Source organism: Rhopilema esculentum, chromosome 4 (assembly GCF_057945365.1).
Source record: "Rhopilema esculentum isolate cy_ngs chromosome 4, ASM5794536v1, whole genome shotgun sequence".
In the NCBI taxonomy this organism is placed as follows: Eukaryota; Metazoa; Cnidaria; class Scyphozoa; order Rhizostomeae; family Rhizostomatidae; genus Rhopilema; species Rhopilema esculentum.
The window spans coordinates 13,500,601-13,522,256 of NC_142818.1; the positions used below are offsets into that span (position 1 = coordinate 13,500,601).

The 21,656-nt window shown below is 36.0% G+C and overlaps 2 protein-coding genes across 2 annotated transcripts; one reads left to right on the plus strand and one right to left on the minus strand.

The window, feature by feature from the left end:
- Positions 1–802: 802 nt before the first annotated feature.
- LOC135690624 (Golgi-associated plant pathogenesis-related protein 1) lies at positions 803–5,703 on the plus strand. Its single transcript, XM_065208226.2, has 2 exons — positions 803–1,256; positions 1,972–5,703. Exons 1-2 carry the CDS (start codon positions 970–972, stop codon positions 2,327–2,329), a joined length of 645 nt encoding a protein of 214 aa, XP_065064298.1. The 5' UTR covers positions 803–969; the 3' UTR covers positions 2,330–5,703.
- LOC135690622 (contactin-associated protein-like 2) lies at positions 3,311–19,407 on the minus strand. The gene is made up of 4 exons (XM_065208223.2): positions 18,957–19,407; positions 7,399–8,384; positions 6,098–6,619; positions 3,311–5,716 (listed from the first exon to the last, which is right to left on the minus strand). The coding sequence occupies exons 1-4, from the start codon at positions 19,202–19,204 to the stop codon at positions 4,905–4,907; spliced, it is 2,568 nt and encodes an 855-aa protein (XP_065064295.2). The 5' UTR covers positions 19,205–19,407; the 3' UTR covers positions 3,311–4,904.
- Positions 19,408–21,656: the final 2,249 nt, after the last annotated feature.

A 21,656-nucleotide genomic window follows, 5' to 3' on the forward strand; every position in this document is an offset into this window, starting at 1 on the left:
GAATGTCCTAGTCAACATGAAGAATCAATGAAATATTCTGGAAAGAAAATGTTGGCACCGAATCACTTAAATCTTGTAGCTAATACAAACGAGAATCAATCAAGTGAAGTCAGATTAAACCCTTGAGTATTGCAACGGCAAGCATAGACAAGAAATAATGAAAGCTGAATGGAGTATCATCCAGCTTAATGGGTCAAATGAATTATCAAAAAGGATAATAACAATCTAATGCAATTATAAATTGCACCTTTAGAAAATCAAAACTGCAAAGTTGGGAGAAGGAAAATGAGATATTTCATCACGTGAGCAGATTATCATCCACAAGAGACTATGTACTTGTGAGGTTAATCAATTGCCGTATGCGAGCAGTCCTGCATATCTATCTATATTAGCAAAAAGCACTTAACATTTTCAAATATTTTTAAAATGTTTTGCCTTTAGTAGATGCGTAAAGTGGCCAAAAAACCTGCAAAAATTTTCCAAAATTACTTGAGAAAATTGGTGAGAAAATTGGTGAGAATAATGGTGAGAAAATTGGTGAGATAATTATTGTGAAGAACGCTCATGCTCTCACAAGATCTGATATTAAACAAATTGATCCCTTTAGCGATATTAAACAGCAGGAGAAATATTGTTTAAATATATCCAGCAAAAGTGTAAGAAAATTTTCCAAACAAAGCAAACAAAATGTCTTAGAATGACAGGCATGTGTTCAGACACAGCAAGGTCAGAAGAATGAGTGATTAATGAAACTACCAAGTACATTGACGTACAGGTATCAACCCGCAGAGTCAGTGAACCCTTCATTGCAAATTAAAGTAAGCCACCTTGACATTGAAACAGAGTCAGGATTTCGTCAAACAGGTCTTGATTAGGCCTAAACTTCTGTGTTATTGTTAATCCTACCAATTATTACAGGACATTGTAATTATTAATGACGGGAACTAAGGACACATATGTAGTATAAAAATGCAGTTCTTATTCGAATCCTGCATGTTGCTGCTCGTTGTCAATGGTATTAACTGTGGGAGCAAAGAATTTCAAAGAGCAGTCTTGGATGAACACAATAAACACAGAGGCACACATAATGCTCCTCCTCTAGCCCTGGATGACAAACTTTCAAAAAACGCAACTTTAACAGCACAAAAGGCGGCAGAAAGTGGAAGCTTTGAAAGCATTTCACCGGGACAGAGTGTTTTTGTTTCCTGTGCTACATTCAAACGTGAAGTAACAGGGAAAGAAGTGACCGATGCATGGTAAATATATCATCCAATTGCAGAAAGGAAAAACTGTTTTGTCTTCTACAAAACATTTATCTGATCACGACCGCAAAGTTGTAAGCAAATTGAATAAAAACCTGGTGAAAAATATTGAATTTTTTTGACAGTCCAATATTTAAATACTCCGTATAAGCTTCTGAAGTGTTTTCGAATTTCGGTTTTTGAAATATTGCGATCGTAGCAATAATGATATTGATGTTTAATAACAAATTCTCCTTGTCAATTTAATGCTCCGCAAGGCGACGGTTTTATTTGGAAAAATTAACAACCACATTTTTGAACCAAACATGCACTGGTGCCAAGCAACCAAATGTTAATCGTTGCAAATCCCAGCTTAGCTGCATAAGTAATTTCTTTAGTATCAAATTAATTCTTCTGGATGTTTTTCAGTACTCTTTCATGAAAACCCTTATTGCATTTCGGCAATGCCTGAAATGTCATATATAAAAAGTACGCATTTCAACTCCTCAAATGCTGCGTGGGGTAGAAAAAGCTAGTGCAATTTTTCCTTGTTTACCTGCATCTTCTGTCCTGTGGTCTTTTCAGCTAAAGTCTTGGACGTTTAATGTTAGTTCCTAAGTTCGTTCCTAATGTTCGTTCACTACTAGCCATACCCTGTTTACAATGACAGTCTACAATTTTCAAACAGCAATCTATACCTTAACATATTTTTCTTGATCTAATCCTTTAGGTATGGTGAAGTTTGCAGTCCATCTTTCGATTTCAAAAGCCCAGACAATGAAAAGGCGAGGGGCTTTACTCAACTAATCTGGAAAGATACAACGAGATTAGGGGTCGGAAAAGCGTCAGGACACGGAAAAGACGGCGAAATTTGTGTTTACATTGTTGGCGTATATAGGCCTCCTGGAAATCTAGTTGGGTTCTTCGAAGACAATATCGATATTGGAACATTCGAAAAAGAAGACTATTGTAAAAATGACGATGAAGATGAGGAAGGTGATAGTCAGGAAGAGGATGAGGAAGAGGACAGTGATGAGAAAGATAAAAAGGATGTTAAAAAGAAAGGCAAGAAAGGAAGTAAAGTTTAGGTACTTTTGAGAGCTGAAGGAAATAAAGAGAAATGGAATGACGGAAAATGAAATGAATACAGATTAACACGCTGTCTTAGGTGCTTGAGTGAGTTTCTACCGGTTTAGGTGGAAGAGGGAGTCTCGCCTACGTCCAGTCTCTATGAGCCGCTGTTGGTCTTTTTAAGCAAATATTGCTACTTTTCTTCAAATCCTCAGAATAAATCTCTCTCTTCTCCTGCTAACAGTAATGCCTTTTAGAATAGAATTTCGCATGTGAAGACAACGGTTGAAAATGCTCAGAAAGGTATAAAAAGTATATATTTGCAAAGAATATATTTGAAATCTTTTTATGAAAATAAATCACGTATATATAGCCTGTTATCATTTACTTAACATTAGAATGCTTTCGTGGCAATTGGGGAAGCCAGGTATCGTATGGCAAGTGTATGTAATGACCTCTTAATGTCACTATTCTTTAGCTGTGAACTGCATCTTTATTAAAAGCATTGAGTCATGGTAAATAGGCCTTCTCTATAAGGGGTCATTCAGTTCTAGTGCGCTTGCTGCAGTTTCATGTGATATCGGCATCCGTTGTTGACAACTTGCTATTGATTGAAACCGTTTTGTTAATCAGTAAATGTTGAGCTCATGTGACAAGTTCCACCGCAGCATTACAATCATGACTCAGCGGATTCGGGTACGTTTGGGTATACGGTCTCCTTTTATCGTGACTAAATGCCTTTAATTATTTGATCTTGAAATGCTTTTTTCAAGAGAATGTATGAAATGTAGTTGAATGCACGGATGTTGTCAACTAGAGTGACTAAATTTTTTTTGTTCAACCATAAATAAAGTTTTTAAAATCATTTACCTAGAATTTGAGACTCTGCACTTTGCACGGTGATAATGAAAATCACCACATAAAAAATTAGCAATAAAGAAAGAATTAGCAATAAAGAAAGAATTAGCAGTAAAGAAAGAATTTGCAATGAAGAAGCATTTTGATTTAGCCTCTAAATCATATTTGTTTACAATTGCATTTGAAATAAATTTAAACTCAGCTTATATTGATACAGCGATAGTTTGCTTTGGCAATCGATCAAACGTATCTAAAAACCTTTTTAATCATAATTAAAGCGATATACACTAAATTACAGTCTCCTTGACGCATGCCTTTTAAGTTTAATTTAAAAATTGCTTCCTTTATTATTATGCGTATTGAAGCTAGCATTCCTGAACGAGATCAATTAATTGTCATACTTAGAATATTCATGTATGCTGTCCAATCAATAAACAATCTTTCCACAGTTTGATATTTTTTTGTTTACTTACCTCCAGGATTGGCAACATTTCTAAAACTTTAGAAAAATTAAAATTCTACTCAAACTCATCTGTACAGATAACTACAATAGATAAATTTGTAACACAAAAGCAAAGGACAATTTGAGATCGTTTCTTTTGATCGCAAAAAATCAATGCACATTTTTACATTGCAAGTACTCTGAGAGATTATAAATTATTCTGGAAAATCAGACGAGGAAAAGGGAAAACTTAGAGTTCTACAGGTATCTTCATCGGATAACTTGGTCAGATTGTGGATCTAAATAAACCAAAATGCCAGCCTCTCAGGAAAACGAATTTGATAACAAAAATTTACACAAAAAAACGATAAATCTGTTATTTACCCTAGAATATAAATATATAATTAACAGCTTATAATCTTTTTCAAATTACTATAGCTGGCATTTAGTTCGGAAAATATAACTTTTGCTGAACTCAGGTGGACACAGTTGGAAATACGAAATTGACATGTATTTAGAGCCTTCTGCATAATACCAAATTTACCACAGGATTTTTACACACTTGCTGCCATGAAATATTAACGGCAAGAAAATGATACATGCATAGAATCTTAGTGTTTAACAAGATTAGGTCTCTTCGCATACTTTCAAATGTATCTTTCGGGATCTTTTAAGAATTGCTTCTTATTAAATCAAAATCGAAAAATTCTGCAAAGCTTTACTGTCTTTCAGTAATAGGACTAAACTTTCCTCTGTTATTACCACTCTGAGCTTTACAGAAAAAAACGTTTCAGTTCCCGCGCCAAAAGCAATCAATTAAGTGATCACTTGGCTGGTAATCAAAAATGCGTTTATTCCGTACCATTGAAAAGTGAAACTCTATTTTAAACGGATGTAGGTTGCTAATCAAATTAAGAAATAGGTCATCCAGCTTTGGCAGGAACCCAGGATCTGCAGCGGATCTGCAGCAATTTCAATTTTTTGATTCACTGCTGCTTCTCGTATCCCTCAGCCATTACCACTAAGCATGACAGTCCCATTTTGACAAGTGACGCTATATGCTTTTCGCTATCTAATTTTTGTACAACAGACTTTGAACGGGTAAAAGTAATCTCCTTATATCGTCAGCTATACACTTCATTGCCCTAGCGTACACATCGTACATAAAAGTTATCGGTGACGTCAACCACAACGGTGAGCTTTGCCTTACACAATCACAAATGACAATATGTCATTTCCCAATCGCGTCACCGTATTCACGGATTCATGCTTTGTCACCAAATCCGTCAAAATTACGAACAGAAATACGCACTACTGTTCTTTTTCTTTTTCGCACGTGCGTAGTCAAGGGTAATATGTGTCGTTATTGGCTGCCTGAACCCGGTGTGCTGCGTGTACTCCAACGCAGGGGTAGGGACGCTGTCATAGGAGTCGTAAGAATCCCTTCGCAGTTCTATTGTAGGCCTTGGTGGCTCCCTTTTCGAATGCCTGAAAAGAATGCACATTTCTGTTCCTTCTTCAGCATCTTCAGTCTCCATGTCTTGTCTGTTTCCCCTCTGTGAATCACGTTTCTTTCGACGTACAATTACTATAACTGCGATGATTGCCCATACAAGCACAATAGCTGCCGATATTACAATTACTGCTAAAATGCTCATGGATATTGTCACACCGTCATGTGTCTTGCTCATATTTTTTACGGCGCTTGTCGAGCGGTTGCCGTCATCTTTAACTAAATTGGTTTTCACCGTCTTGGTAATAGGACTAATGTCTTTTGATGAGAAAGAGGATCTCATTATATTTACTCCGACTGTTGACCTTTTTGTGACAATTTTTTCCGTTTGTCGAAGAACTTCAGTCACTTTGGTCGAAGGTTTTGAAGTAGTAGATGCTCTTGCATTGAAAGGTCGACAAGCTCTTTGCAAAACAACGTTGGTATTTGGCGTGGAAGATGTTGCTCGAGCTGACGCTGTTGTCGTTGTCATTGGGGTTGTTTTTTGTGGTGCAAAGCATTCTAAGTCACCAACAGTAGAATATGAGTCAGAGGAGTGTCTATCGAAGTAAATTGCAGACACCGGGAGTGCATCTTTATCTGTGAGAAAACCTAGTAAAAATGCAGTTGTGTTGTCAAAACTGAGGTGGATGTTCACACACAAAGGCTTAAATTTATTGAAAATGCAGATCGCTACAAATGATCACACTTAGGCCTAGTGCAAAATTAACATAAGTGTTGCCTCGTACTAATGTTTGCTCGTCGTCTCCTTTATAAGTGGAGGAAAAACTTTCTAGCAAACCATAATGAAGAAAAAATAACAAATGAATTTCTTTAAAAAAACTTATTTTGAAAACAGATTTCGTAAGTGAACGAGCTACTTGTCTTTGAAAATGATCGTTAACTTTTAAAACCATTCTTTTCAGTCTTATGTAAAATGAATATTTGACTATTGAAAAAAATATTCAATAAAATGTTAATTGTATCACTCACCCGAATCTTCTCGCCAGAATTTATCCCCAATGTCACAGTTGCAATATTTGGTTGCGTCAGCACAATCCCTCTTCACTCCGCAGGCGCACTTGTCACTTCCTTTGGGTGCTCCTCCCCAGTAATTTTCCATTGATCCTTGGCGATTTATCCAGCTGACGGAGGGTGGGCCTCTGGGTGAGTTGAGCAATGGGCTGTTTTTGCATTCATACCTCACAAATTGCTTGCATTCTGAGCTCTCTTTAATTATTGCCTCGATTTGTGAAATTGACAAGTCGTATTTCATGCGTTGGTAATACTTTATGCCCTGAAGTGGCTGACTATCGACCTTCGTCCGCTTCATACCACTACTCAGTTTTACAACTGCGACCGCTCTTGATTCCTTGGTCATGTTACAAAGCACCTCAAATGACTCTACTGGACCAGATCCGTCCGGATCAATAAAACAACGGGAATCTTCTTTAAGACCAAGCGATTTATATTCCTGGCACGACTTTTGAACGATTGGATCTTCACACGTGTTTCCTGAAATTTGCAGAAAGAGTGAATTGATCGGGTGGTTGTGGCAATGTGATGGGCTGCTGTGCAGCAATGTCTTAAAAAGATGCAACGAAAATACGTGCCATTCCGTTTTGGTCATTTTCAACTGATTTTGAGAAATGGCAGCGCTTGCTCTATTCGTTAGTGAAAAAGCAGTGCATCATCAGTGCTTTTTAAAGTATATCACATACTTTCGTATGGTTCCAGAGCTATTATGCTTTTTTAACATTGAAAAGTTTTCATGCATTTGCCTTTTTAATTCTGACAGAGGATTTTGAAAGCATAGCGGAGCTCCCTATTCATATTCCTGAATAGTCGGCAAAGGGATAGTCGACTATTCAGGAAGAGGAAAGTAGCGTGTTATTGACGTTAAATACATGGAAATATTCTGAACTTATCACAGTTATATTTACCTTACTTCATAAACAAGTTTTAAGGCAGCTGTGACTGAGTTGCGTTTTAAAGAGATTTTATTGAAATGAAATTTGGTAAACGCTCTTAGGTCAGTTCGCTTGCACATTTACAACGAAAGGCGTTCTAGTGACGTCTGAATCTTTTATGTTTGGTATTTCATCTTGTTTTATTGTAACTTATAAGAAGAGGGATTCATGTCATGTCCACGAGGGCTTCATTGAGAACGTATCTTTTTCATTATGTCGTAGTATTATCTTGTAAAATCATCTTTTGCATCGTTAGATAAACATATCTTACAAGATTTATTGGAAGGAAGAAATTCAATAAAAATCCATTTTTTCCTAACTTACCAATATACAGAGTTTTTTGACAGTCACATAACGATATTTCACCATCCATTTTGCATTCTCCGCCATTTTTACATGGATTTGGCCAGCACTTGTTGATGACGTGGCACTTCCCTGGCAATGCTCCCTTGATTGCTTTTGGGTCCAGAACTCTGGCATCGATAGAAGTGCCGTCCACTCTAATGCGGTAGAGACACCCAACCATCCCCTTCAGAATGTTGTCAGCGCCCCCACCAAAGGTCACGTGCTTTGCATCATACGTGATCTGCTTTAAAGCAGGATTTTTGTATACTAAAGGTTTCTCGGTGTCCAGTTTCAAAGATACCTCTTCTCCATTCACAACGCATTCAATATCATGCCAGTTGCCATCATTCAAGTTTTTCCCCATTTCAAGTTTTATTGGGGTAATTTTTGTCGATTCAACACGTAAACACAATTTCCCATCACGTATCTCTACAAATATTCTTCCATCGGCTGAAATCTTTGACACAATCATGCTGCTTGGAATATATGTTCGAAAACTCAAAGTAAGGGAGAGACTCTTTTGAATGTCACTTTCTGTTTCAATGGTAGCCTTGTAATCAGGAAATGTAACTGGAGAATACGCAATATCATGACACTTGTAGGAAACATCTCCAAAGGCGCGAAAATCTTTGTCGTTGTACTTTGCCTTGTAAAGTATGCTCATTTCGTCAAACAAAAGGTTATCCAAACAGCCTATGTAATTCCTTGACATCAAATTTGCTGACGAATCAAATATTGTGTCTTTAGACACCCCACCGACAAAAATTTTGTCATCGAGGTTCAGCGTCGTAAACGAGGCAGAGGGTAAAAGGGATTTTTTGGTCTTCCCATCAACTGAGATGTTAACGGCATTGCGGCTACGAGTTATGTCTACGCTGTGCCATTTATTGTTGTCAAGATCCGTGCCAGCAATCAACTCTTGTCTTGATGTTGTTTCTGATGCACTTCCTAAGTCAGCTTGATAACTGTAAAAAATGAAACTAAATTAATGGCAGTACTTCATATGATGCAAAAAACCTATATCAGTTGCAAGAAAATATTTTATTAAAAATGGAACAGAAAGTGACTTATCGTTTAATGTCCTAAGCTAGTATTCTGCCACTAAAAATCTGCCTATGAAAGATATTTGGTCTCTGTCGTATTCTCGATGTCTATCGGAGAAATAAACCTAAGTTTCCTTCTCAATTTGCAGCTCTCTGCTGGACATTTTGTTGCAAATGAATCAAGAAGGCTAATTTCCACAGTGATGAAGACTGAAGACTGTTAAGTGCTAGGCAAATTATAATCGATGCAAAATGTATTTTGCTGCAACAAAATTGAATGTTTCACTGCAACTAAAATCTAGTTTTTTGTTGTTTCAACACTCTTGATCCATCGAGATTCTTGAAAGATATTGTACCTGAAAGCAAGCTGACTCCTGTTACGTTTTATTATATATTCATATGTTTTTGACAAGGCTTTTTTGAAAATATCTGTGATCTCCAGGAAAGGTCAACTTTTTACTCCTGTAATGCTGTCTTAAAACACCATTTCCAGGAGCTGGTTCTGAAACAAGATAGCTGGTGAGTCCGAGTCGTGAGTATGAGTCCAGAGACAGAATTTGATATACTGCCAGTATGCATTCAGTGCTGCTCCAGTGCCATTCTAACTGTAATCTTTAAGCGCTGAATCACATTTAAAGGGAAATGGACACTTCAGATAATCAATATTGGGTTTACCAATACGCAAGCAGATTTCGAAATAGCAAGCATCATAACGACGCATGATTCTGAGGCCAAGCAGAATGGATGTTTATGAATTCAACATTGTAAAGCCTGATAACACTAAAACTGAAGTAATCAAAAATAATAATAAGTTGTTATTACAAGCAGTTGTTTAGAGGAAGTTGTTCAGTTTCTATGGAAGGAGATGCACATCCACCAAGTATGCGCCTGGCCCCTGCGTGACCCAATGTTGCTAAGTAACATTAAGTCGTATTCTAACTTTCTATAAATACATGTAAATTCTTTGAATAATAATTCAACTCAAGTTATGAAAATCAATCAGAACTCAAGTCCGAACTTCAATCAACAAAATCTATTTTCTCTTCTTTTCACGTCATTGAAATTGCTTGCCTCTTTATGGCTTCCCTACTGATTCTTATTGAAAATATTCTTAGAGACAAACAACTGAAATTCAATACTGCTGTCTCTAGATTCAATTCTTATATTAAAAATTTTGGGATACTATTCTTGAAAATTTTATTCTTTAATGTTGAAAACAAACATATGCTTTTGAAAAACAAAACAAACATAGTTGTTTATATTAAACGTATTATATTAAAACTCATTTGAAAGATGAAGTTGCTGTATAGTAAATTCATAATTTGACCAAACGGAATGAAAACTGGACATGGATCTTGTTTCAATAACACAAATTATGTTATTAGTTTATTAACCTAAAGCATCCCTTTTGCACTGTTATACTTGGTTATGTTTGTTGCCTCAAGCCTTTCCAGCTTCACATTCAAACTTCCGTTTGTGGACTAGGCAATCCATCATTTATACCTTATTTAGAAAACTACAAGAAAATTAGATGATTTGTTTGTAATCTTATTTTAAATCGAATATATTTAATTTTTAGCTACATTTATTCGATCTTCTCCATAGATCTAGCCAAGGAGAAGAACCACACTAAAGGGCAGTAGTTAAAGTTAAAGAAGACAAAGCTTTGGACCTTTTTCTCATCAAAGCCAATGAAATACTTACGTCTTTTAAGCACATTCAGCTGGGTTGCTGCCTTTTTACAAAGTAGGTACCCCTGATAAAACAGGTTGAAAATCACTGTAAGTATAATTTATTCGAACTGCTTGTAAGTGCCTTCTGAAATAGGAGTAAATAGGAGTAACTTTCATCAAAGCCATATGCATGAAGTTTTGCAATAAGAAGGTCATGCGGGATACAGTCGAAGGCCTTTGATAAATCAATCAGTACTGCTCCGACAAAGTAATCATTGTCCAATTTGACTTTCCAGTCTTTAAGCATTTTAATTGAGATGTTGTGTATTGTAAGCCTTCATGTAGGCAGCAACGAAAGCGGACAGGGTTTTATCGAGATGAGGACTAATTTGATCTTTTATTATTTTTTCATATATCTTGGAAAAAGTGTTAAGCACACTAACTGGACGGAAAATTCTTTACTACTGTTCGAGCAGGTTCGCCTTTGTCAAGAGGTGTGACTGCAGCCCGTTTTTCACGGTCTGGAAATCTGCCATTTTTGATACTGGCATTTATAGCTTTTGTTAGCGGAATGGATAGCTCCTTCGCAGCTAGACGGACAAGTTTAGGGGGCATTTTGTCTTCACCGGTCGATTTCTTATCATTTATTAAAAACAAGAGTTTGAAAACATCGTCTGGTTTAACTTCATAAAGAGAAAATGTACCAAACGAATTTTCTCGATTTTGAATTATGGCTAATATTCTAGGGTGATTTTGGTATCCCTGCAGAATCAGTCTAACTATGTGACTATCGTCTTGAAAGGGTGCGTTTTTCGCAATGCTGGTGGGTTTTCTTCCAGAAGATTTTCTACGATATCATGTAATGGTGATTAAAAGCTTCGGCAAGTTCTTTATCTTCTTTAACAAGGGTAATGTCGTTACCACGTAACCCTCCTTTATTTGAGAGAAATGGTTTGAAAAGATCCAAAAAGTCTTGATTTGAAAGTAGACTGTTTTTGGTTGCATTTTTAAAGTGATTTCTGATCGCCTTCTTTCTTAGCAAAACGCACAGATTTCACTGGTGCCTTTTAGATCAGTTATAAATTGTTTTCTGTAGATCCCGATTCATAAATGGGGCAGTGCTTCCTCTGAGTTTCTTAGTCTTCAATGGAGCATGTTTGTCAACTAGCGTACGAAACGTTCCGGTAAGATGCTCATATGCATCATTAGCGCTTTGATAGTCATTGTCAAAGTTGGTACTTCTGACGTCAGATAAAAAGTCATTTTCATTAAAGTTTCTATAATGTCGATAAGTAATATTTTTTGCTTTAAGGCTGGGTACCTGAGCTTTCAGTAGAATAACTACAAGCCCGTGATAGTCGCTCAGTCCTGTCTCGAATACACATGTGTTTCGAAAAGACCCTGGCCTGTGTTTTGAAAAAACGTGGTTTTTTGTGATACATGTTTCTTCCCCCCTTTTTAGGATACTGGAAACAGCAACATTTCTTACACTTTTCTTCGCCTCTGTGGCCAATTCAATTAATTTATTTGTTTTTACTTCGGGAACTTCGGAACGTAGGTTGTTTGTTCCACATACGAGTAGTATTCCGTCTGGCTGGTTGTCTATAGTAGGCTTGATATATGATATATGATCTATTTGATCAATTGTGGCTCCGGTGAAAGTTTTTATTGATGTTTAGGCGTATGGAACTTCGGTATATAGATCTTGCTTATTGATCATTTTTTTACTATAGAGTCGCCGAGAATAGAAAAAAGCTGGCTTTCTAGGGCTTCTAGGCCTCCTTGGATCTTCATATACGGTTTTATTGGCGTGTTGCCTTGGTTCATCCTTGTTTAGTTTATCAATACCCTTTCCGAGTTTATCACCTGAGTTGCTCGTTGTTCTAGGAAACACCCGACTATCTTCAATGGCTGAATACTCTCTGTCGTTTGGGAGTTGTGTTGAACACTCTTTTATTGTTAAGGTATCCAGGCAGTTGAATCTGTTCGCTGTTTCCAGAGACTGTGTCAAAGGACAGCCTTTTCCATTAACGTTTCTCCACTCTGAGCCTTGATACTGTGATTTGGACTTTGTATGTACTTTCCATTTATCAGCTGCATGCTTCGTTTGTATGTTTGAATCAGCTATATTCCACTTGGGCGATGGTCTAACAGCGACTTCACAAATTTTGAATGACTAATTTTCTCCTTCAACTTTGTGTTTTCGAATTTTAGGCCAGCGTTTTTATTAAGTAGAGATTTTTTTCTCATGTTCAAGTTGACTAATTCTAGAGAAAAACATGGTAAAATCAATTTCATTGATTTCTTCGGTTTTTGGATTTTTTTGGCTTTTATTTGTAATTTCTTCCATTCGCTTCTCAACTTTTTCCATTCTGTCCAAAATACGCGCAAGAGTATTTCGACTTGTCTGGTCTTCGTGTGATATAATTTGGACTACTTCATCTGAGAGAAACGGAACTCTGCCCTGGTCTTCGTATGATACAATTTCTTCGCACCAAGTGGCGATAACCCTTCCCTGTCTTTTCCTTCACTTCTTTCGATAATATTTCTCCGCTTCTAAGTTCCTCTGCTCCATTAAATACAGGATGTATTTTCAGAGATTCACGTCCACCATGAGGGGTATTTTTTATTTTTCCTTGCTTCAGCATTCAATCCAACGATGTCTCAACCATGCTTTGATTTAGGCCATGCGTCTTGTTGAGGGCCCTGCAAATTTTGGTGGAGTCAGCGCGTTAGTTTTTCTCGCGTAACTTTTTATTTCAGCTAATACAAGATCCTCCAAATCTTCCTAACCTATCAGAATTCCAGATTCAGTCTCATAATCATCGGTATTTAGTGCTGTCGCCATTCCAAATCTCTATTTTAATCCCAGTGCATAGAAGCGAACCTGACTGTTACACTAGATCACTGTCTGCATGAGAAATATAAACATGCTGTACCCATTGCCACTAATACTGGGTTTCAAAAAGACCAAAGCCTTGAGATTTTATGCGTCTTGCAGTTTTCTACGTAGATCAAACTAATTTTGTGACCGATTTCAACTTCTCATAACATGCAAGAAAGTTTAGGAACACCTTTAAGTTTTTAACTTTATGGAATAAAGCAAGCATTTACCTGCTAGGAAAATGTTTTGTTGCTCTAGATGGGAGCATATTATGGCTTTGAAATCTTCTTTCATGTTTCATCTTTTACAATGAATAAAGGACATGCAGCCTCGCTGATTCTGTGACAAGGAATAAACTGCTTCTTGTCTACATTAGTTTCAAATTAAAGTTATATATCTTTAATTAAACTCTGCTATAATTTAAGGCAAAGAACATGCATGTTGCAACAAAATTATTTTCCTAACCAGCGAACAAGATCTTTTAACCAAGAAAGTTTGAAAATATGCATTGCTGTAGTGACAGATCAAATATAACATAATCCTTTTGACAAAACAGTTTTTTTGGTCGATGGGTTAGAGGTGATAACTAGATTTGTTCAAGATATAACTTATTCTACATAAGACTAATTTGGTTTCATTGTCAAGGAGGTCATCGTTTTTAAGTCTTTCAGTAGGCAATTATACTGCTAATAGCTCCATGACATTTTCCTTTTGTCTTTGTTCAAGTTGCCTATTCCTGAATTCAAAGCTACGATAAATTATCTACCTATTCATCGTTATTTTGAAATTTTCCCTAAAGAAAGCAAGCAGACTAGTTATTCTTTATCAGCAAAGGAAACGAAAGCACTGTCTTGAAAAGTAGATGCAACCTGGACAAACAGGAAAAAGGCAGCACACCCTTAGCTCAAGAGTCGTTTTTCACCTGTATTTACAAATAAAACGATGGTTTGTAGGCTCTTTTATGTAACCACGTCAAGTTCATTAAGTCAGTGTTTGCCGAGCACAATGATTCTGATCTGAAATTTTGTTTATAAGCAGTAAGACCAGCGTAAACAAACCTGTTATATTTGCATAAGTTCATCAAAGTCTTGCATGGAACCTTCATGATTATTTTTTAATTTAATTAGACTTCAGAAAGAAATTTGAACCTTGCGTTATTAGGCACTCTTTCTTGACTCAAATCTCTGTAATTTCGAACCATTGTATTTACATTTGGCTGGAGTAGAGCAAACAAGTTCACTATTGAGAAGTAAATTAGGTAATTAAATGCTTTATAACTTGAAAGCGTTTTAAAACGGGTTTTCGCTCGTTGGCAATTTTGCATACATGTAAGCTGCACAAGACTTGGCTGAATTAATCAAATAATAAAAGCTCTATGGCTGTTATTTGAAGTCATACTGACTCTGTGTCAACAAAATTTTAGTTTTTAGTCTATCTTTAACAAAAAGCGTTTCTTGAATCAAGTATGTTTCTTTATCATTCACAAGCAACAATTCAGCTATTTGACGACTATTTACTGTGAGCATTTTGGAAAAACTAAAATGAAAATGCATTTCATTAAAAGCAGATTTCAGAACAGCATTTTTCGATCATGCTGACAATGCCCTCAAGCTATGAAATCGTCCTAGGGAAAAGAAAAAAAGAAAGCGGGATTAGGTGTGATACTTCAGCAGTTTCTTTTGTCTTTAGTTGCTTCCTGTCGATCATTGACTATGTGCCTGCAATGTTTCTTTAACTTTGACTCAAAGCATTGAAATTTCACACATTTTTCATTTGCAAGTATTAAATTTCTTTTTAACCTTTCAAAGGAAACTTTTCAAAATTGATGTAGAGATTTCTCGAAATAAACGTCATCCTCGCAGCTTGTAAAGTTTGCTCTTTCGAACTTGAATTCAATCTCACTTTCTAACTTAAATCCATCCTTCATTAGGCAAAATTGTTTTTACCAAACAATGTGCTCTTTTGGTTTCTTCAATACAGTTTATGCAGTGAAGTTTCATTTCTCCTATACCGTGATAATTCTTTAACCGCGCTTGAGTCCATAACAACACTAAGATGAGCAAGGCACAGACTAACTATCATTCTCAGAATGCGGGGTGAGATTTCCCCATATGAACGAGTCATTCGAAAGATCTTATGAGAGAGGTATAAAACTTTGCCCTAAAAATTTAGAAAATATTACTTTTTTAAAAAAGAACAAACAAAGTGCACGAATTTGAAAAGATTCTGCCTCAAGTTATTCTATTCCAGAGATTGCTGTCATCAATACACATTATCCCTATTGATTTCATGTATATATTTATATCAAAAACAAAACGTGATGAGAAATTAACAAGCTTAGTTATCACCTTGGGTTTCACATTCTTTGATGTGTAAGCATTATAAAAACAATATAAAAATGCTCTGTTATTATTGGTTATCACCGATTTTTATGTAATTTCACTTTCATAATCAGACAGAATTTTGCTAAGGTATTGAAATCAGATGCATAGAGTATAATAAAGTCTCAAACTTTATAGATAACGACTGGTAAACGAGCATGCACCAATGTTCACGCATGTGCGCAACAGTTTTATCAACATGTGAATCAGTTTACTGCCCTTTAAGATAACAACACGACTTAATGAAACGCGCCTGCTGAGCGTGAAACATTACGCAACACCTGGCCTATAAGAACAATTTCAATACTTTCACTCAAACGATTGTGATTTGGTATTATTATGATTTCTTAGCAAGGAATTCATTCTCGTGAGGTCTGTAACCATGGATTTCAACTCATAATCTACCAAAAGCCGATAACTGATACACATCTTCCCGGGGAGATAAAATTACATCTCCCATGAGTTCAGGAAACTTGAGCATATTTTGGAGAACAAGCTAAAGTCTTTTTCCTTTGGTTGAATTCTAGTGATTTTGACACTGCCTTTTTCATATTTTAATTAAGTCAGGTCCGCTGATGTCTTGGGCATCCTAGTCTCACGATACAGCCGACTCGTATAGAAAACATATAACACTAAATTTGAAAATTGCCAAGATATATTATTTTTTCAGAAGTTACTGTCCCTTCGCGAATCCAATAAGCTGCTGTACTTTTAGAATATCTTTAAAACTTTTCTTTCTAATACGTTTTCATTCACAAATATTCAGAAAAGCACAGGATAGAATCTTTCAAATGTCGCTGCCGGCATGATTAACTTCTGAAGACATTAAACAACATCTCAATCATCCTTTTCCCCAAAGCAGAGACGATAATTAGCCTTTCTATGATTTTAACAGGCAAACCCTAGATGGCAAAAAAGCGCTAGATAATGTTATCAAATAAAAAACACTACTTTTACATATCCTTGAGTACACAGTCGGTTGAAAATTTGTTTTTGAGTCTATTTTTTGAATTTGTAATATGTGCTAAGAGTAAAGCGGAGCTTGATAAAAGCGTAATGGAAAAAGAACGAAGCCTTAAGCAAATTTTCATTCTCTTCAGAATCGAAGTCTTTGCTTTTGTCTATTCTTCAAGGCAGACACCTTACTTGTAATGTTTTAAAAGCAACTTGTGTCTACTTTAAACACCCTTGGTTTTACTGCAGAAGAGATAGCGCAGGTTAAATTCAGAGGATAGGTTTGTGTGAATTGAATTGGCACTTTACTCCAGTTAAAGCTGATTCAACATTAACATTCCGACAAAAAATAATCAAGAGCAATGCAAAGGAACTTTATTGAAAAGCTTAACATTTTAAGTTCAGATATAATTGCAAATTGATACCTCTTTACTTGCTGTATGACAGCTGAATTTTCTCAATACAATAGGCTGATACATTTTAATCAATCAGCCAATTTCAGAAGAGTATCTTTCACGAAGAAGAGACTAAATGTTGAGGCATAAGTCTGCTGTTAATCATACTGGCCGCTCAATAGCGTTCACTTAGCATTCCTTATGCACGAGAAGTATACAATATCACAGTTCATTAGCTTGATAACATTAATTTTGTGAACCAGAAATCAATCTCTAGAAAAAACTCGTGAGGTGCTAATCAAATTTGCAGGTTCAGACATCCAACGCTCAAAACTGAAGAACACGAAGGGAGTCACTGCTTGATCAAGAAATGGGTTGCTTTCTTTGAATCTAGCTAGGCTTTAGAAGTTGAAAAAACACGTTCTTTTGCTAATCACAGCAAAGGTATATCACAAAAATTTGTGGATTAACATCGTGAAAGCAATTTTCATTTTCAGACAAATATCGTTTCTGCATTTTTTACACCCTACACCCAATTCAAACTGTTTGCTAACATGGACCAGTGAGACTTGAAACAATGAAGCATATTTTCATAAACGCATGAGCAATTTAATCTTTTCTAGTGCAATTGCAATATTAATTGCAGAATAGCTGCGAAGATATTACAAATAATGCGAATATTACAGCATACATTCAGTGCATGCACCGAAAAGCTGGTTGTTGTTGATCAATGCAGGCAATTTTATGCTAGAAAACTACAAAGAAAGTCAATAGCAATGCATATATTCAATTTAGCTGCATCGCTTGAAAGGATTTGAATATTTTTTATGTTTGTGTAGAATTCTTAAATTACTTGATGCAAAGAAATAACTGGCATCGCGGAAATCTTTACAATGAAACTGGAGGCCTTTCATCAGCTTTACCAAATAATGCTAAAAAGGTGCTTTTGAGTTCACAATTATTTTTGTCAACTGAAGTTCAACTTTCAAATCTTAACTCGAATCCTATAGCCTGTCACGTTACGTAGCTCCTTAGGTATCCTGTACAAGATTCTGTTTCAGATCTTTACAGACCTATGCAAAACAGCTATTTCCTCACCACAGGCTTTCTGATTATTAAACAAGTTTTCAAAAAGCTACAAAAGCAAGAGAGTTATATGCAATTCCTATAAACATAAACAACCACAATCATTCGAAAAAAGATTACAGCTTGAAAAGAGTCAACGTTTAAACCATGAAAGTTTTCAAGAAAGCTGTTGAACAACCCTAACCGTGCATAACTTGAAGAGAATTGAATTGGTTGTTCAAATCTCAAAGCTTTCTGTGCCAATAGTTGCTATGCCAAAACTGAAATAGTATGACCTTCAACGGCTTAAATTCGAATAATTCTGCTGCAAAGCTGAATTTTCTATTGCACAATTAGGAGTGATGTAACTGTTGATCGCATTGCGAGAAGTGGTTTCCTACCACGTGTCTAAATTACTTATGAATAGATCTCAGCCTTGATGGTGAAAAGCCGAAGCGTATTATCCAGCTAGCAAGAACGACATCAGGTGCAAGTATTTTGCGAGAAGCTGTGATGTTATTGGCGTGCGGATGCGAGCAATATAACCGCGCATTATCAGTCAACAGGTAGCGAAATTAATTTCAAATATATTAGAAAACCATGAAACCTCAATTTAATGAGGAGCAGAAGAACAAGGATTTTCAAGGCTAGAAATACATCAGGAGGTTTATCGGGGAATTACTTGCCCATGTTTTTTGAATCAAAGCGAAAGAAAGTGTCATTGGAATGATCGAAAATTTGGCTTGATTCTATGATCCGAAAATCTTCATATCATCTCTTCTGTTGTGCATGGCCGGGTTTTTTGTTTGAAACCGCCTTATCAAAATGTAAAGTATGTCATTTGAACTTAGGTTAAGGACGGTAGGGTAAGCTGGAGCAGTAATTTATTTTCAAGAATGATATGAATGATATCAAGAAAAAAATAACTTACAAACGAAACAAGAGAGTCGTTTGTAAGTTATTTTTAGATGTTTGATTGTAGAAGACAAATTGTGACGTATTTTTCTTACTCGATCATTCCGCACCACGACATACCCCCTTCTGCATTCATAAATTATCTTATCCAACGACTTGCTACAATCGATGGTTAATGTATGTTAAAAAGGGAGGAACAAAATTGGTGCTATTACGGACTCACTTACCGCAACATCCCCTGCACGAGCTCGATAGCCAAGTAATCTCCCTGTGTGCCTTTGCTATATATGATTATCCCAAATGCATTGATTGTTTTAAATCGGAATGTAATGCGAGTGTTTTCATCGTTGATTTTTCTTTCAGTGAGGTCCACAGTAATTCGCTCCTTGCCTGCAAACTCCACAACGTGACTGCAACATTCGCGTATAATAACCAAGAAAAGAACAGTGTGGAGGCAAGTTACAAACCCAATCATGGCTTAGTATAATCACTCGTTAAGGCTTCTGAAAATTAGTGCATTCGAAAGCATAATACTTTCTGAGTTCAAATAAATAACGGTTGACAAAATGTAGTTAACTCAGATTTGTGTTGATCTTGCATGAGCTGACGATCTGCATATCACCTAGACACTTAAAAAATGCAGGCTAAAGCTAGCAGTGACCAAACATCACTTCACTTACCATTGTTACACAACAAAGGCGTGTAAGAGCCAATCGGATTGAGCAAAAGTAATGGGTGCGTGTTTGATTAAACAGGTGGTATCTGTAACCTGCACATGGTCGTAATTAAATAGTCGTTGAAGAGTTCAGGGAGCAGTTAAAACATTCTAAATCAGATCATCTCAATAAGGCGCTCAATATTGTATTTCTGTTAGAATCTCCACTTTACAATTTAGGCAGTTGTGAATAGGATCCTAACATCCACTTTGCTCTATGCCATAACAAACATATAGAACTGATCAAAATAAATTTTGATACTCATATCATTGTAAAATAGCTCGATTCTATGGTTAACTGAATTTTAATCAATAAAGGAGTATTTCATGAGCAAAAGTAATGCTGATAAAAATTTATCATGTTTAATAAAACATGTAGGTCTTTCTCTTGCATACCAGACAATGGGATTTTCTATCAAATAAGCCCAAATTTTAAGCCTTGAAATGGTTTCGTTTGCATCAATGTAAAAATGGTTACAAAATATAGATGATATCATACAAAGATTTAATTAACTTTGAACTTATATTGAAAAAAATAAACTTGTTGTGCCTTGAAGGACATTCCAACTTTCTTTTGTTTATATAACATCATTAGATTAATGTTGACATTCCTGCACTATTGACTTGAAAATTATCACCCAAAATAAGAGTTTGTGCTTTTGCGTATGTATCTTATCATTGCAATACCTGATAAGAATCGCGCATTGATCCAGCCATGAGTGTACGCATTACTGTGAAGCAATTCATCGATGGCATAAAAGATTTATGGCCTCAAAAAAATTTTCGGGTCATCTACCTGATATCTGCAGAAATAAGCCAAAATAGCTAGAAGGTGAGTATAGAATCGTGTCATTAGTTCGCACTGGCGTCAGTCAAGAACATCATTGTCAATTTTGATTGCTTTCCTGTGCTGATAAAGCTATCGAAAATCAAATTGCCGTCAAAAGTTTCGCAACAAAATTTTGTGGTAAAAAGTGCCGATTCAAACGACAAAGGAAGCGGCCGATTGACTTTATTTCTTGACAAAAGTCAAATTTCTATCATTTCTTGTTAGAAGCAGATACTTAGTTTTTGCCGCTCGAGACTCTATAATCATCATCATAAAGTACCTGATATGAACAGACTGTAAAATTGTTTTGATATCGCTAGAGTCAATTTGCTATGCAATGTCTTTAGTCAAAATCTAATCAGACGACATAAGGGTATGTTAATAAGAATACCAAACTGCTCATACTTTTAAGAATGAAGGCCGAAAAGTTCAAGTGAGCTAGATTTAAATTTGCTGAAAGGTTTGAAGATTTTGAGATGAACAAAAGCTCTCATCCACCTATACATGATAATTCTCTTGGAAAGCACGCATCCGTGAAACATTATGAAATTGTCTCTTTTTCAAATGACGTCTTCGAGCTTCAACCAAAACGTAAATAAATGGCGCTTTTACCAAGACTACACTTCTTGATTACATTTTTTCTATCAAGCACGTGTGTTTAGAGAAAACAGTGCTTGAAAACAAATAACACAGATTTGAGAACTAAGTTAGATTGCAACTGTAATTATGCACATGTTCTAAGAAGTCTCAAAGCATTTCACAACTAAATTGTTGCCTAGCAATCAGGAGGACGGTCTGTAGCATGACATTGTCTGTTTTTGATGACGCAGCAATCGTTAAACAGGCCAATCAATTGAAGATAGCTAGCAGGACTTTTGTTAAAACCGAATGTACTTTGCAGTCAGAATGCTGCATGCTCTAGCAGAGAAACTTACAGGGGATTTACAGGACAATCGTCTTATTTAAGGAAAGAAACTGGGCACAAAAATGCAACTCAAAAATTAAGAGCAAAATTTTTGACGTTTAAGTAAACGAGGCCCAAGGGCAAAATCTTCTTCTTTGTGCATATTGTCAAAAAACATTATTGTGAGTTATCCATCCACACCTTCACAAACCCAAGAATTTATCGAAATTTGCCTGATTTAAACTAGCACAACAAGTTCAAGGGAAAGAAACACAGCAGTGTATTAAAAAGCAATTTGTGCATAAAACGTTTCGTAATGAGGTGCATTCTTCATAAAATGGAAGTTCTGAAACCGATTACGCTTTCTCCATACAAAGTGACTGTTATACAGGTGCACCACTTGTTTGTTCAATAAGTATGTCGTTTAGGAACATGTTTGGTGGGTTGCTTTCTTATTGTTTTAAAGTTGAGTTGCGCAG